The following is a 17,280-nucleotide window of genomic DNA, read 5'->3' as shown; positions in this document are numbered from 1 at the left end:
TGCATACTTATAAACAGAACTACATTTAAACTAAACATTTCTAGTCTAAGGCCCTCTTACACGCTATTTTAAAATAATTTACAATTCAAACCAAGGAAGTAACTCGTCAGCCTAGATAAATACATGTCACCTTAAAAAATTAAATGTTAAATGTCACCTTAATTTTAATTTGCACTTTATACACAACTTTTTAAATTATTCTTGAATCTCCTTAAGGAAGGACAGCCCTCAAAGACCGCTGCAGGTAGGTCATTCCAATCATTTATAGTTCTATTTAAAAATGAAAATTTACCTACATCCGTTTTCTGTTTCCTACATTTGATTTTAAAATCATGATCGTTCCTACCATAGTACGTTGGCTTTTCTAACCGAGCCGTTATGTCTACCCATGCTTTCTGACCTAGATGTGCTCTATTCAATGACGTTATTCTAGTTTACCTACGTCGGTTTTCCAAAGTTTACCATCTAAGTTCTTTTATCGTATCGTTTCCATCTTCTCTTTTACCTTTAACAAATTTAGCTGCCCTATACTGGATTCTTTCTAAGGAATTTATCTGATATATTCTATAGGGATCCCAACACGTAGTTCCGTATTCCATTAACGGTCGCACTAACGTTAGATATGCTATTTCCCTCGTTTTGGGGCTAGCCTTTCTCAAGATTCTCATAATAAAGTGAAGTGCCCTCCATGCTTTACCCGTAACATTATCAACGTGTTCTCCCAAAAAAAGTTTAGAGTTTAAATACACTCCTAGGTATTTACAACATTGTTCTTGCGGAATTACAACACCACTGAATTCGTAATTAAGACTAGTTTCCTCTCGGGTTTTACAAAATGTTATAGATTTACTTTTAGAACCATTTATTTTCATCCTATGCAGTAAAGCCCATTATTCCTCAAAGAAAGAGATCACTGGGACGCTGGAGGAACAATTCTTCTTTGAGACCGTAACAGGCCACGACCTAATACTTGGATTTGGATGATGATGATGATGATGATGATTATTTGAATATAATTATGTGTGTGTGTTCCGCCTTTGCTTATCATACAATTAAAATGGTGAAACTAATAAATCATGTTTTCATTAACGTTTTCGGTATCTATGTACCATCTTCAGATGTATATATATATATATATATATATATAATGCTAATTGATAACCAAGCCTCTAGGTGCATGTGTCGTAAACTTAAATAATCAGTTTTTTTGTGCGTACTGTGTTATATCGATGAAGTGTTGCCATAATTGAATGAATAATATTTGTTGGTGCAACGTACTATCAGAATTAAACTTAAAATTAAATGTTTCAGTCAATATTTAAAACACTATTTAAACACTAGTTAAAACTGTTTAAAACACGTCTAGCTCAACGCCAATAAACAAGATCACCACAACTGCCGCATTCAACTTCACATCGGCAAACACCGCACAACAAGTGATCTCCAACTGCATATATTTAAAGTGATGCACAAACCATGTGTTTTAAACAGTACTAAATAGTGTTTAAATAGTGTTTTAAATATTGACTGAAACATTTAATTTTAATACGATGAAAGAGTAATGGAACGGAGAAAAATTCTCTCCGGCGCCGGGATTTGAACCCGGGTTTTCAGCTCTACGTGCTGATGCTTTATCCACTAAGCCACACCGGATACAACCCCGACGCCGGTTAGAATCGTCTCAGATTAAGCTCCAACTCTTGGGTTCCCTCTAGTGGCCGCCCTCTGCACTACGTCATAGATGTCTATGAACGCAGGACCGAAGTCCACACATGTGTTGAGGTGCACTCGATATGAGTGACTAGTTGGCCGGGATCCGACGGAATAAGCGCCGTCTTAAATCACGAAGTGATTTACGCATATCATATATATTATTTTAATGTACTGAAGTACATATGATATTTCCATGCAGATATTCTGCGTCATCATACGATGAAAGTTGTATCCGGTGTGGCTTAGTGGATAAAGCATCAGCACGTAGAGCTGAAAACCCGGGTTCAAATCCCGGCGCCGGAGAGAATTTTTCTCCGTTCCATTACTCTTTCATCGTATGATGACGCAGAATATCTGCATGGAAATATCATATGTACTTCAGTACATTAAAATAATATATATATATTTAATTTTAAGTTTAATTCTGATAGTACGTTGCACCAACAAATATTATTCATTCAATTATGGCAACACTTCATCGATATAATACAGTACGCACAAAAAAACTGATTATTTAAGTTCACGACACATGCACCTAGAGGCTTGGTTATCAATTAGCATTATATATATATATATATATATATATATATATACATCTGAAGATGGTACATAGGTACCGAAAACGTTAATGAAAATATGATTTATTAGTTTCACCATTTTAATTGTATGATAAGCAAAGGCGGAACACACACACATAATTATATTCAAATTGTGATAGCTTATCGGTATACCTTCAATATGAAATTGATGATGATTAATCCTGGAGGTCGGAAAGTAACTGCAAGGTGCGGCAGTCAATCGGGCGATTTTGCAACAGCACTTATTTTGCTTTGGCTTGAGTGGGGAGAATCACGATGACGCCATTCTTCAAAGCATTTCAGTCACAATGGAGTTGTGGTCAGGAGAGTTACGTGCTTATGCTGTAAAAGCATTTCACAGAACCAGCGACAGTTACGTGATCGATGAGCGTGAATTTCGGAGAGAGTTCGGGATTCATCGTGATCATGCTGTTCCATCAAGACCTGGGTTCGTACCTTTGAGGCTACTAGTTCTACACACATTAAGAAAGCTGGTGCGTACACCCGAGAACATAGCGGTAGTGAGACAGGCTACTGAATGGAGTCCACGCCGGTGTGCGCGTCGTCATTCTTTGTCTGAATTCCTGACCGTAGTGTTCGGCGCATTTTACCCAAAGATCTTCATTTCCACCCTTGTAAGATTCAAATTACGCATACACTACGGGAACAGGGCCATGGAAACAGGCTTCAATTCTGCAGTTGATTAATGGAAACCAGAATCTCGTGAACAACTTACTGATGAGCGATGAGGTCCATCTTTATTTATCAGGGTTTGTTAATAAACAAAATTGGCGTTATTGTTATGCCACAAACCCAAAAGAAATTCATGAGTAGGGACGAGGTTCACTGGTACTGATACCTGTGTTTACTAGTTGATGGGAGCAGTCCAGCGATCGGCGGAACGAAAATGCTACGTTTCTACAGGTTACCACTGCCTTATAGTGTGTATGTGAGTAGCATATGCCTTAATTTGTTACATCTTTACAATATTACTTACATATATCTACAACAACGACGAGTTAGTCAAATTACACACAAGCATTTGCAATCGAGTTACGTACATTGTATGTATGTATGTATTTATTCACACTGCAGTGGGTGCGGTGGCAGTGGTAACTAATTACACTCAATAATGACAATAATAAACTTGTTAATTAAAAATACAATTAATAATAATACTAATAATTAATACTAACAATAATTAATAATAATAATAATAATAATAATAATAATAATACACTGGTCAAAAAAAGTTAAGCATATTTCCAGTTTACCCAATAATACCTGATATCTATGCTTCTTTTGGTTTTATTTGGCATGTATTATGTTTACCAATTCAAACTCTTTCATTTGTTTTATTCTGCATCACTAGGTAACGTCCAAATCACGGCTAGTAAACAATTCGAGCGAAGTTCAATCAGTGTCGTTTTGCTTCATAGTGCTTCATAGTGCAGTACAATGGCTCGGAACACCCTTACAATGGCAGACCGCATCAAAATCATCACTTTGATGGAACAAAACATGAGACAAGTTGATGTTGCTAACATCCTTCATGTGAATCAGAGTATTGTCTCCAGACTGTGGAGAAAGTTCCAGGAAACCCAATCAATAGCAGATCGACCTCGCGAGGGCCGTCCACGCAAAACAACACCAGGTCAGGACCGGTATGTAAGGTTATCTGCACGTAGGAAACCTATAGCCTCAGCTACAACTCTGCGCCATGACCTGCGCGAAGCCACTGGTGTTGTTGTAAGTAGCCAAACTGTGCGCAATAGACCTCATGACATAGGGTTGTATGCTCGAAGACCACTCAAGACTCCAGCACTCCGTCCACATCACAGGGGTGCTCGTGCAAGATGGGCTAGAGCACATGAGAATTGGACACGAGACCTATGGACCAGAACTTTATTCTCAGACGAAGTGAGAATGGGCCTACACCTGACAACTCTATTCGCGTATGGAGACGAACAGGGGAACGAAATCATCCCTCAATGACCGTGGAACGTCACCAACAGTTTGGTGGTTCAATCTTGTTTTGGGCAGGTGTCATGTTTGGCCGCCGCACACCACTGGTTTCAATAGAGGGAAACATGACTGCTGCCGTGTATGAGAACAACACCCTCCAACCCATAGTAAGTGGTTTTGCAGAGACTGCAGGAAAAGGGTTCACTCTACAGGACGATAATGCTCGGCCTCATCGTGCTCATAGTGTGCAGCTCTATCTGGTAGAACATGGGATCCGAAGAATGGATTGGCCAGCATGCTCACCGGATATGAACTGCATAGAGCATGCATGGAGCTTTCTCAGGAGAGCCATTTCCAATCGTCCACATCACCCATTAACGATTCAAGAACTCAGGAATGCTGCCTTGGAAGAATGGGACAATTTGCCTTAGGAGAGCTTAGATGCGTTGGTACTGAGTATGCCCCGTCGCATACAGGAGTGCCCCAGGGTTCGTGGAGAACCAACACGTTATTAAACAGGGTACTGAAAGCACCATCTCCTTTTCTTTGATGATGTACGAATTTCAACTTCCCTTATCTTTTCCGTTGTTTCCAAACACTGCAACTTTTTCATTTCATATTGAGTCCATTGTTAACAAATAGTGTATTTCTACTTTTAAGTTTATTCTGTGGAACCAAGAAACCCAATTATAATTTACCTATTTTATTTTAATTAATAAAAACCGTTATATGCCTAAATATGCTTAACTTTTTTTGACCAGAATAATAATAATAATAATAATAATAATAATAATAATAATAATAATAATAGGAAGAGGAAGAAGCAGAAACAGAATAAGCTATAAACAAAAGCAGATTATTTATTACATTATAATCTGTACTGTAGGTTTGTTCTTTTAGTATAGGCTACTCTCCGTCCGTATGGAAAATAAAACCAGAATGATTCACGGCATAATTGATCCCGGTATTTATCGTTTGATTACAACGTAGTGGCTGGGAAGAGAGTCACTGATCTACAACAATAAAATCGAACACATGCTGCCTGAACTTTCAAATACAGGAGTAGAAGTTCTGCAAACACATATGAATTGCTGTTGTAGGCTACAATTTCAGCTATGATGGATGTGATCAAGACAGAACCAGAGGTCGATCCGTTGGCTGTACAAACAAATGACGACTCAGACAAAGAAGATAACAAATCTGTATTGGAGGTAGGTCTACATGAGAACACTTATTTCACGTAACTTGTTTTGGATATGTGGAGTTTGAAGTAAATACATCTTCTACTGAAATTACTTTTTGGGCAATGAAATATGACGAAGCTGTCGGCCTAAATCACCCGAATTAAGTCAGTAATAGGCCTACTAATGAACTACGATAACTGATAACCTTGTTAATACGCTCCTGCTTATAACGCTGTCCCATTCATTACGTTCTTTTTATACATACATTTCATATAACTTGCACCATTTTGCCCCTCTAGTAAAGCTTCCAAATCCTGATTCCAGCGCTTTTTTTCTGATCGAATAGGAGTAAAAACATCCGAAAAAACTGCGAAACTTGCGTTTTAAATGAACACTGGAATGAAATTTCTAATTTTTTTTTTTAATTTTTGTGCCAATTATTTTATAAGTTTAACCACTTATATATATGCCATTGCCAAGAGGTCCTGCACAAAATTTTATATTCCTAGGCTACCTTAATTCATTTCGGAGTGAAATACACTTTTTTTTTTTAATATCCGATACCATAAATGTCCTTTACGGACCAGTTTTTGAAATTTAATTCTAAAAACAATAATTTGGTAGAAATTTGTTTAAAGTAATTTAGTTTTTTGGAAATACTACTTATTTCATTTTCTTTCAAAATTAAAACTGTATCTCTTCCGTAGGATAAGAATTCCTTGAGCGTGTACGTCTCCGGGATAAAGACAGAGAGTGTGGACCCCAGCGATGATCCGTTATCAGAGGTGAAATATGAAGAAACTTCAGTGAAGTCTGAAATTCAGGTGAGTGGAGCACATTAACCTGAGTTATTCACAGCAGCAGAAACAGCAGCAGTAGTAGTAATATACGGTGCGTCAGCAGCTACAGCTGTTCGTGCTGTTTAAATAAATTTGTTTAACAAATACAAATATAAGCAGCGAGGGATATAAAATACTATCACACATTTAAAACCCTTGCTGAGCTAATAATTCAAACAAAAGACAGTTGAGTCGGAATAAATACTTTGTTGTGATCTTAGCGCTAAAAGTAATAACTTTCATCAGATATAAATAGCGTGACGTGAGCAGAAGATAAAATATGGCAAATACTCGGACGGAAGGATAATCACTACAAAATATAAAATGACAGAACAAATATTGAAAGTGTAGTGTCCGATGGTCATGAAATTATTCATGAAATAAAATAGGCTATCACAGTAAAAATAATCAGTAGCAGAACTAAAAAGTTCGTATTTATTATCGCCCCAAATAAAGTAGCTATCTGGACAACAGATAAGAAGGGCGACTATTAATATAAAATTAAATAACCTTGTCGAGCCCTCTATTAACAGAGTAATCTATACTAATAATAAATCTGTAGCCCAAATTCTTCTGGTAATTTTCGATTTTCCAAAAATAATTGGTCCTAACATACCGACCCTGAAACCGAAAATCGCTTTTTTGAAATGTTTCTTTGTATGTCTGTCTGTTTGTCTGTTACCTTTTCAAGCGATAATGGCCGAACCGATTTATATGAAAATTGGAATATAAATTAAGTTCATTGTAACTTAGAATTTAGGCTATATGACATTCAAAATATTTTATTTAAAAGGGAGGTTATAAGGGGGCTTGAATTAAATAAATCGAAATATCTCCCTTATTATTAATTTTCATGAAAAATATTACATAGCAAAAGTTTCTTTAAAAATAATTTCCGATAAGTTTTATTCTATGCAAAATTTTGATAGGACCGATATTTAATGAGATAAATGAGTTTCAAAATTACAATAACAACGCCATCTAAGGCGGTGTATTGAAATAAAAAATAAACGACTTCGTCTATAAGGGGACTTGGACAACAACAATCGAAAGCTATGAAACATAGCCTACAGAGAATGTTTCTGTGTTTGTATGAAGTAATATCGGAAGCTAAATTAACCGATTTGTATAATTAATTATTAATTCACCATTGCAAAGTGTAGTTTCTCTAGATGGACATAATGCTATAATGTTATTACAGTAACTTCTGAGTGAATCGAGGACAGGTAAGATTAAAATAGCTTCTTATGCACAGAAAACTTGATAGGCTATTCTGTACATTCGTTTCCTGTATTTCCTAAAATAATTTTTATGACCAAGTGAGTGGTCTCTGGATCAAAATAATCGCATTTTAATTTTTTAATACAATTTAAATTAAGTAACATAATAAACGATTTATTCTTCTATGAAACACGAATGTTCCCTGGATCAAATGTCCTATTTTAATTATGTAATTATTTTATATTTATTTCTAACAGGTGCAGCGGAGCGCACGGGTACGGCTAGTCTTAAATAAAGCATTACTAAAGAACTCGTGTATCAATGCAAGCTGAAGCTGGGAGGCAGAATATTTTGAACGTTGTGACAAAATATGTTCTAAGATTAATGAAACATGACACATCACACTTAGGTGAAGGATCACCACTCAAGAGATTAGTGTGCAATAAATAGCAGTAGAGATGGGAAGTGACAGAATTATATATTTTTCTGAAAACTTTCCCCTTGTTAAGCAATTTTCAGCCCATTGCATTCCCTGTGTAAATCGATATAAATTATAAATGCTCCTTACAATGTTCTGCAATATTTTAGGTTTATGATTTTGTTAATTTTTATAACTATAATCTCAATGACCTGTTACCCTGATCGCTAGGGGAGCTAGTTGTTAAAATAACCACAATTTACACAATACATAATATGTGTGTGAAACAGTTATTTTTATTGGGTTATTTTACGATGCTGTATCAACATCTGAGGTTATTTAGTGTCTGAATGAAATGCAGGTGTCCACACCTGTGGAGTAACGGTCAGCGCGTCTGGCCGCGAAACCAGGTGGCCCGGGTTCGAATCCCGGTCGTGGCAAGTTACCTGGTTGAGGTTTTTTCCGGGGTTTTCCCTCAACCCAATACGAGCAAATGCTGGGTAACTTTCGGTGCTGGACCCCGGACTCATTTCACCGGCATTATCACCTTCATATCATTCAGACGCTAAATAACCTAGATGTTGATACAGCGTCGTAAAATAACCCAATAAAAATAAAAAAAAATAAATGAAGGTGATAATGCCAGTGGCATGAGTCCAGGGCCCAGCACCGAAAGTTACCCAGCATTTGCTCGTATAGGGTTGAGGGAAAACATGACAGAACTTTGTACTTGACTGAGGTGTTAATGCATAACCTGATTAGGGATCGAACCCGGGTTATCAGGATGTAACTCCACCACTTGAGTCTCTGTGGATAGCACAGCAAACGCGAAAAGAAATTGTGTGTATGTCAGATAATATGCTACTGTTGAGTTTTCAGCAGGGAACACGAACTTAGCTCTCTTTAGGAAGTGTAGTCGTCTTCCAGAAACTTCAGCATGGAAGCAAAGTGATATTGCCGAAACTCATGTTTACAATATCATGCTCTTTCAACTACATTCCTAAATAATTGATATTGATATTGATTTTATTGATATAGTTCACAAGTACAAAACTTAATAATATAACAAAAGATCTATAAACAAATGTAGTTCTACATACTAAATATACAATTTCCTAGACTCATTATTTTATCGCAAATCTCAATAATTTATTGGTTCAAACTTGCACTTACGTCTGGTTTTAGTGCATGTTTAAACCAATCGTGATAACCATTAAGACATTAAACCTTATTTTATCTGCTCCTTTTCACAATTTAATAGCAAAGTGATATAATCAAACATGTTTGAGTTTTGTCTCCAATTGTTTTCCTTTTTCTTCCAGGATGATTGGTGCAATGCCAGCACACCAGAAGGAGATCTGAAAGTGGAAGACGCAGTGGAAGATAGTGAGAGGTGAGTGTAGTTTGGGAATCTTCACTTTGTCCTTGTCCTCACGAGTTAACTAACATAATTAAGCAGGAATTTATTTCAAAATGAGCTGAAGAAGGGGATGATTGACATTCAATTCAAGGGCTGAATAATTCTTGTAGTACATAGTATTAAAATGACATCGTTACTTCAAAAAGCGTAAATGTAATTTTTTTTTTTTTTTTACTTTTTCTTTCCTTCTCACTTATATCATTTCATTTTCGCCGATAGTAATTGAACAATGTAAACTAAATGTTTCATTCACCTTCAAGAACATGACACTGTATAACTTAAGTTTTTTTTAAGATTATTTATTTTGCTACATGTTTGGCCAACAGTGTTTGGAAGCATTGTTGGGGTCATGAAATTGGTATACCTCAGGGGCGAATGCTAGTCACAAAAGTTAAGCTTGCTCTTTTATTCATAGGGGAAGATTGGAGGATATAATAATTATGAATCATCCAGTGCAACAGTTAGACAAATATTTCATGTATATGGCGCAAAATGGCGAAATCTATCCTAAGTTCAAGAAATTGTAACAGATCCAGCCTTCAAAACGCAAAACCAAGTGTCTCGTTTCGTTTTGCTTAACAGAACCTTATGAAGTGCACTTTTCAATAGAAGATTGACTGTTATTTAATGTGATGAAGCAGACAATAGAATGTAACATTCCTTCTGTGATTATTATACACACCTGTAACACTTCATTACAGTGATGCCTTTGTTGTAGTGTTCCAGGTACTCACAACAGTGGACATTGGACTCAAAGAACATCAAACTCCTGCAAAATCGCCCAGGATGATCAAGATACCACTCAACGAATCCAGGAGATATGTGCTTCCTCAGAAACACCTTCTGACGATAGGACTGGCTGTCAAATACAGAACGGATTTCTTCTGAGAAAGAAGGAAGAGGAGAGACTTCGGACAATGGAGAGTGGCGACACTTCGGTGACCTGCAGTATCTGTCCAAAGTCTTTTGCAACTTTCGAAAATCTACAGACACATCTGGACACCCACACATATGAGAAATCATTCGTACATCGTGACGAGGAAAACAAGGGATTTAAATGTAATATTTGTGGTAAAATTCTTTCACGTTCACATTCCCTGAAACGACACCTTCGCCACCACACAGGCGAAAAACCATACATATGCGACATGTGTGGTAAAACTTTCTCAGATTCTTCATACCTCAAAATACATAAGCGACAACACACGGGCGAGAAGCCGTTCAAATGCGATGTGTGTGATAAAAGTTTCTCAAATTCCAGGCATCGTACAATGCATGTCCGTCTGCATATTGGAGACAAGCGTTATAAATGTGATGTTTGTGGTGAAAGATTTCTGCGTTTAACGTCTCTGAAAAGACATGTGAGCCATCACACAGGGGAAAAACCATTCAAATGCGATATGTGTGGTAAGAGTTTCGCAGATTATGCATACCTTACGATACATATACGCCTGCACACGGGTGAAAAGCCGTTCAAATGCCATGTGTGCGGCAAATGTTTCGCAAATGAAACACATCACACAACTCATGTACGCCGGCACACTGGAGACAAGCGCTATGTGTGTGACGTTTGTGGGAAACAATTTGTTCAGTTGGGAACTCTGAAGAGACATGCACGTCAGCACACAGGCGAAAAACCGTTCAAATGTCACGTGTGTGGTAAAAGTTACTCTGATAACAGGAATCTGACAGCTCATGTGCGGCAGTGTACAGGAGACAAACGTTTCAAATGTGAGCTTTGTGATCGGAGGTTTTCGCAGTCAGGATCTCTGAAGCGACATCTACGCTACCACAAGGGCGAGAAAGCATTCAAATGCGATATTTGCGGCAAGGGCTTTGGAGAATCGAGAAATCTCAAAAGACATTCATGTCAACACTCTGTTATTAAGTCGCTGGGTAGCGATAATATTAACCCTACTGCAGGCTCTCAGTGTGACGTCATGTTGAGCATCCCTCATTGTCGATAGCAAACTGAGAACAGTATACTAATTTCCTCCACAGTCAACGTGAATACCAATGCTGTCACAAGAGTTACTTCAATTTAAAATTTCATTGGGATTAGAATTCGCATCCTTTGGTTAAGTAGTGCTTCACTTTAACCACTACGCTACCAGGTGATCCTCTTATACAGAGACATCATTTTATTTTTACTTCAATTTTTATTATACCTGAGTTTTTGAATGTACTTCACACCCACCCCTCTACTAATGAAGTTCAACCGTCGTCCACACACACCCAAGACCACATATACAGTCATAGTAGTCTTACGGTCATAGTAAACAGTACGTTCCAAAAATATGTTGGCGTTTTCCAGTGACGAAAGAGCTTTCAATATTGAATCATTCTCCCACAGGTACTGTCATCCATTTGCCTACGTCGTATCCCGGTTTCCCCCACCATATTTTATTCGCCAGCTAGTGGCTGGGCTGACTTAGCTCTTTCCTGAGAACATTAATTTCTGTTAGGAATTGGAGGTCTACGTGATATTATACAACTGTTTAAAATAACGTAAATAAAAGGGCCTCGTTAAGTAATTAACTGTCATGTGATTTCCTCCCTTTCTACGACCCTACGACATAACCACTTGGACGGACAGTAGATAGCGTGTCTGAGTAAATTTATCTTTTCATCGGGCAGAAGTGAAGATTGAATTTACAGTACGTAAGGTACTCTTTTATAGAGTAAAAAAAAGGTAAAGGTATCCCCATAACATGCCATGAAGGCACTTGGGGGGCCATAGAGATAGAGCCCCATGCTTTCCATGACCTCGGCACTAGAATGAGGTGGTGTGGTCGGCACCACGCTCTGACCGCCTTTTACCCCCGGGAAGGACCCGGTACTCAATTTCATAGGAGGCTGAGTGAACCTCGGGGCCGTTCTGAAAGTCTGGCAGATACAGAATTATTTAAACATGAGTAACTAGTACGAAGAACGAAACTGGTAATTGGAATTACGTACAATAGTCTATAGTGCGATAATATGCACATTAGAACTGAAGCCTGTATCGAAATGAACGTCCACCATTTAAAAAAATGCGTTTAAATATTCATATTATGATTATTTTTCAATTTAACTTCATTCTCTGTAGTGTGCGCTAATGTGCTGTAGACAGTATAATATACACTGCATAATGAATACGTCCGCATGGACAGCTCAGTTCGTGACTAAAAATACTCATTCTTAACACTGTACTCTATTTTGATTAAACAAAAACCTAATGAAAATGATCAAACTCAAAAACGCGATATTTCCTAGTTTACGTTACGCCAGTATCATCGAACTCCAGTCGTGGAAGGGGGTAGCAAACGGCGTTGCTCCAGAGGTATAGGCAAGGTAATATTAAAAATGTTAGTAAAATTAAAATGATGTCCCTGTATATGTTCCTATCACTTTGCAAGAACGCATTCAAACGAGATCATTGAAGTAAGAGTATTTCCATCTGGAAGACTCATAATACAAATATGTCGACATACAAGTCTTTCCAATTTGTTTACAGTATGATTTTTCTCTAGAGTTTGTTTTAAAATGTACGCAAGAGATAAATTAAAATCAATTATTGGGCTCAAGTGGAGTGGCACGTTCTTTATTCACATTATGAATTAGTGCAGTGGACTTGTGAGCAAGTTGCGAGGGAAGGACGTTTAGAGACTTTACCATTTACTTTTACTGTAAGGTTAAATGGACAATTTTTCTGCCGCCTTATGGCACTACAGCGAATCAAATGACTTTTCCCATTATTTAGTGAACTCATATCAATTTCGAGGATTTATTCCACTTAATTTTGGATTTTCATTTCATTTTTCATGTATAAAATTAAGTTTCCAACACATTTCGCGTATATGGTTAAAACCATAGAAATATAATAAAATATAACTCACTCTAACAGGACGATACACTCTAACACACTAGATTGAAATCTTTCTCGGGCGTGGAATTTAAGGATTACAAGTGGAAATTCTATTCTGCCCATTCCATGAATCCGCTGACTCCTATTACAATAGTACATAATGCAACGGGCCTATAATGGTAGTAATTAAAACGCGAGGATGTTTATGAAACGAGCGCGAGTTTCATAATTTTCATACGAGCGACTTAATTACCATTATAGGCAAGTTTCATACGACTTTTTATGCTCGACCATATTTATAACTTGAAATTATTCATAAGTATTTATGTTATTGTTATGGGAGTGAGTGCAATAGCCTATCTCATAGATTGTGAGATGTGCGCAGACGCGAAAGTATTGGTTTTTTCCGGGAAACGAATGTCGACGTCCTTGATATAATCTAGAGAGTAAGATAAAAATTAATCTTTATATAAGCTTGAAATTGAATTCGACATTAAAAAACGAGATGATAAATTGAATTTATTTGAATATTATTTACAATTAACGCTAATTATTATAGTAACAGAACATAATCTTCTGCGACAGAATTGGGTTTTCAGCCTCCGTGACGTCTTTCGATTGCATATCCGAGAATAATCGAAAACCTGAGCTTTAACGAATAGGCGTACTCTAATGACGTGCATTAAAGGACTGCTACCAGGTGTATAATTACTACATTTCGGCATGGTCGAGCATAAAGGTAATTTTAAATTGTTTCCAAAACTGCGATGACTTTCAGTTCTGATAAAATGTATTGATTTGTTTTGTATTTTGTAGTCTTCCGCATATACTTTGTCTTATGGCAGAACATATGATGCATGGTAAGCTTGGATTTTTTTTTTAAATTGTGTAGTGAACATGTAGCGGCAGCTAATAGTAGTAGTAGTAGTAGTAGTAGTAGTAGTAGTAGTAGTAGTAGTAGTAGTAGTAGTAGCAGTAGTAGTAGTAGCAGTAGTAGTAGTAGTGATGGTCGTGGTAGTAGTAAAGGAAAATCTGACAGACTGCTGGAGCTAAGCTCTTCACGAGATCTAAAATGCGAATACTAGACGGGAACAATGTTCTTTCAGATTATGGGAATAATAATAATAATAATAAAAATAATAATAATGGTAATAATAATAATGCCATGTATTGTGGTCCCTATCACCACGGCATGGCGCATCCTCAGGTTGCAGATAGAGGAGACGGCCTCCAGATATGGAGGGTAGCTGCGAATATATTGAATAAGCAGTCGTGGACAGCCGATAAGGGGTGGTCCTCCAGCTTGGGGGTTGGGCGAAGGGCTAACAACCCATCACCGTAAAAAACAGCTTGTTACGTATCCCTATAATAAGCCTCGGAATAGGACTGATTCTCTGGCACGACCACAGCAAAGGAATAAGGATTTGAGATTTGGCACTTGGAACGTAACTAGTCTTTATAGAACAGGAGGGGTAACATTAGTAGCAAAAGAACTAGCTAGATATAGAATAGACTTCGTAGGAGTACAAGAGGTTAGGTTAGATGGGAATGGCATATCACAAATAGGAGATTACTTGTTGTATTATGGGGAAGGAAACAATAATCACCAATTAGGAACAGGATTCTTTGTTCATAAAAGAATAAAATCAGCAGTAAAAAAGGTCGAATTTATCAGTGACAGGTTATCATATTTAGTACTTAAGGGTAGATGGTGCGACATCATAGTTATAAATGCTCACGCCCCTACAGAAGAGAAAGACGACCATATAAAGAATAGCTTCTATGAGGAATTGGAACATACTTTTGATCAGTTCCCTAGATATCACATGAAAATTTTATTGGGGGATTTCAATGCTAAGGTAGGACGGGAGGATATTTTTAGACCAACTATTGGAAAAGAGAGCCTACACGCAATTAGTAGTGACAATGGAGTTAGATTAGTCAACTTTGCCACATCGAAAAATTTAATTGTCAAAAGTACAACATTCCCCCATAAGGATATACATAAATATACTTGGACTTCTCCAGATGGATTGACACACAACCAAATAGATCACATCTTGATAGATAAACGGAGACATACTAGTATAGTAGATATTCGAACTTTCAGGGGTGCAGACTGTAATTCTGACCATTATTTGGTGATTGGAGAATTAAGAGAAAGATTATCAGTAGCCAAGCGAGTAGAGCAACAAGTTAATATTACTAAATTCAATATTTTGAAATTAAAGGACGAGGAAGCTAAGCAAAATTATCAGGTCGAAATTTCGAATAGGTTTGCCACTTTAGAAAGTTCCGACGAAGTTGAGAAAGAATTAGATGTTAATAGCGTGTGGGAAAATATCAGAGATAGTATCAAAATTGCAGCTGAGCAGAGCATAGGTTATTATGAAACTAAGAAAAAGAAACCGTGGTTTCATGAAGATTGTTGCATGGTAGTAGAAAGAAGGAAACAGGCAAAATTGAAATTCTTACAGGATCCAGTTGAGGAGAAGAGAGATAATTATTTCAATGAAAGACGGGAAGCAAGTCGTACACTTAGGAATAAAAAGAGAGGTTACTTGAAGGAAAAACTGAATGAGGTAGAAACAAATAGTAAGAATAAAAACATTCGAGATTTATATAAGGGTATAAAGGAATTTAAGAACGGATATCAGCCAAGGGTAAACGTGATCAAGGATGAGAATGGTGACTTGCTTGCAGACTCTCCATCAATCCTAAACAGATGGAAAAACTATTTTGCGCAACTACTAAATGTACATAGGCCAAATAGAAATGATCGGAACGAAATTGAAATACAAACTGCTGAGCCATTTATACCCGAACCCACGCTTTCAGAAGTCGAAATTGCGATAGAAAATCTGAAAAAGTACAAGTATCCAGGTATCGATCAAATTCCAGCAGAATTAATACAAGAGGGTGGGAGTGCATTATATAGCGAAATTTATAAACTTGTACTTGCTATTTGGGAAAAGGAAATTGTACCAGAACAATGGAAGGAGTCCATAATTGTACCTATTTTTAAAAAGGGGGACAAAACCAACTGTGGTAACTTTCGAGGAATATCACTTTTGTTGACGTCGTACAAAATTTTGTCCAATATTCTTTTGAGAAGATTAACTCCGTACGTAGATGAAATTATTGGGGATCATCAGTGCGGTTTTCGGCGTAATAGATCGACTATTGATCAGATTTTTTGTATTCGACAGATAATGGAGAAAAAATGGGAGTATAAGGGTACAGTACATCAGTTATTCATAGATTTCAAAAAGGCTTATGACTCTGTTAAGAGGGAAGTATTATATGATATTCTTATTGAATTTGGTATTCCCAAGAAACTAGTTCGATTAATTAAAATGTGTCTCAGTGAAACATACAGCAGAGTCCGTATAGGTCAGTTTCTATCCGATGCTTTTCCAATTCACTGCGGGCTAAAGCAGGGAGATGCACTATCACCTTTACTTTTTAACTTCGCTCTAGAATATGCCATTAGGAAAGTTCAGGATAACAGGCAGGATTTGGAATTGAACGGGTTACATCAGCTTCTTGTCTATGCGGATGACGTGAATATGTTAGGAGAAAATACACAAACGATTAGGGAAAACACGGAAATTTTACTTGAAGCAAGTAGAGCGATCGGTTTGGAAGTAAATCCCGAAAAGACTAAGTATATGATTATGTCTCGTGACCAGAATATTGTACGAAATGGAAATATAAAAATTGGAGATTTATCCTTCGAAGAGGTGGAAAAATTCAAATATCTTGGAGCAACAGTAACAAATATAAATGACACTCGGGAGGAAATTAAACGCAGAATAAATATGGGAAATGTGTGTTATTATTCGGTTGAGAAGCTCTTATCATCCAGTCTGCTGTCGAAAAATCTGAAAGTTAGAATTTATAAAACAGTTATATTACCGGTTCTTCTGTATGGTTGTGAAACTTGGACTCTCACTCAGAGAGAGGAACATAGGTTCAGGGTGTTTGAGAATAAGGTGCTAAGGAAAATATTTGGGGCTAAGCGGGATGAAGTTACAGGAGAATGGAGAAAGTTACACAACACAGAACTGCACGCATTGTATTCTTCACCTGACA

At 37.1% G+C, this 17,280-nt stretch overlaps 2 protein-coding genes across 2 annotated transcripts in view; one reads left to right on the top strand and one right to left on the bottom strand.

The window, feature by feature from the left end:
• The window catches only part of LOC138691942 (zinc finger protein 239-like), a 196,293-nt gene that overhangs the window by 145,464 nt on the left and 33,549 nt on the right, over positions 1–17,280 (bottom strand). The gene's annotated exons all lie outside the window — the stretch shown is intronic.
• On the top strand, positions 5,215–12,144 carry LOC138691930 (zinc finger protein ZFP2-like). Its single transcript, XM_069814582.1, has 4 exons — positions 5,215–5,467; positions 6,148–6,264; positions 9,241–9,311; positions 10,057–12,144. The coding sequence occupies exons 1-4, from the start codon at positions 5,372–5,374 to the stop codon at positions 11,303–11,305; spliced, it is 1,533 nt and encodes a 510-aa protein (XP_069670683.1). The 5' UTR covers positions 5,215–5,371; the 3' UTR covers positions 11,306–12,144.

This window comes from Periplaneta americana, chromosome 16 (genome assembly GCF_040183065.1).
Source record: "Periplaneta americana isolate PAMFEO1 chromosome 16, P.americana_PAMFEO1_priV1, whole genome shotgun sequence".
Lineage (NCBI taxonomy): Eukaryota > Metazoa > Arthropoda > Insecta > Blattodea > Blattidae > Periplaneta > Periplaneta americana.
This window is presented reverse-complemented; position numbering and strand designations above follow the sequence as displayed.

Bases quoted from the DNA above. Each gene is read 5' to 3' on its own strand.
- LOC138691930 (XM_069814582.1), top strand. From the start codon at position 5,372: ATGATGGATGTGATCAAGACAGAACCAGAGGTCGATCCGTTGGCTGTA. The intron at 5,468-6,147 runs GTAGGTCTACAT...TCTCTTCCGTAG, and splicing joins ATAACAAATCTGTATTGGAG to GATAAGAATTCCTTGAGCGT. The intron at 9,312-10,056 runs GTGAGTGTAGTT...CCTTTGTTGTAG, and splicing joins GCAGTGGAAGATAGTGAGAG to TGTTCCAGGTACTCACAACA.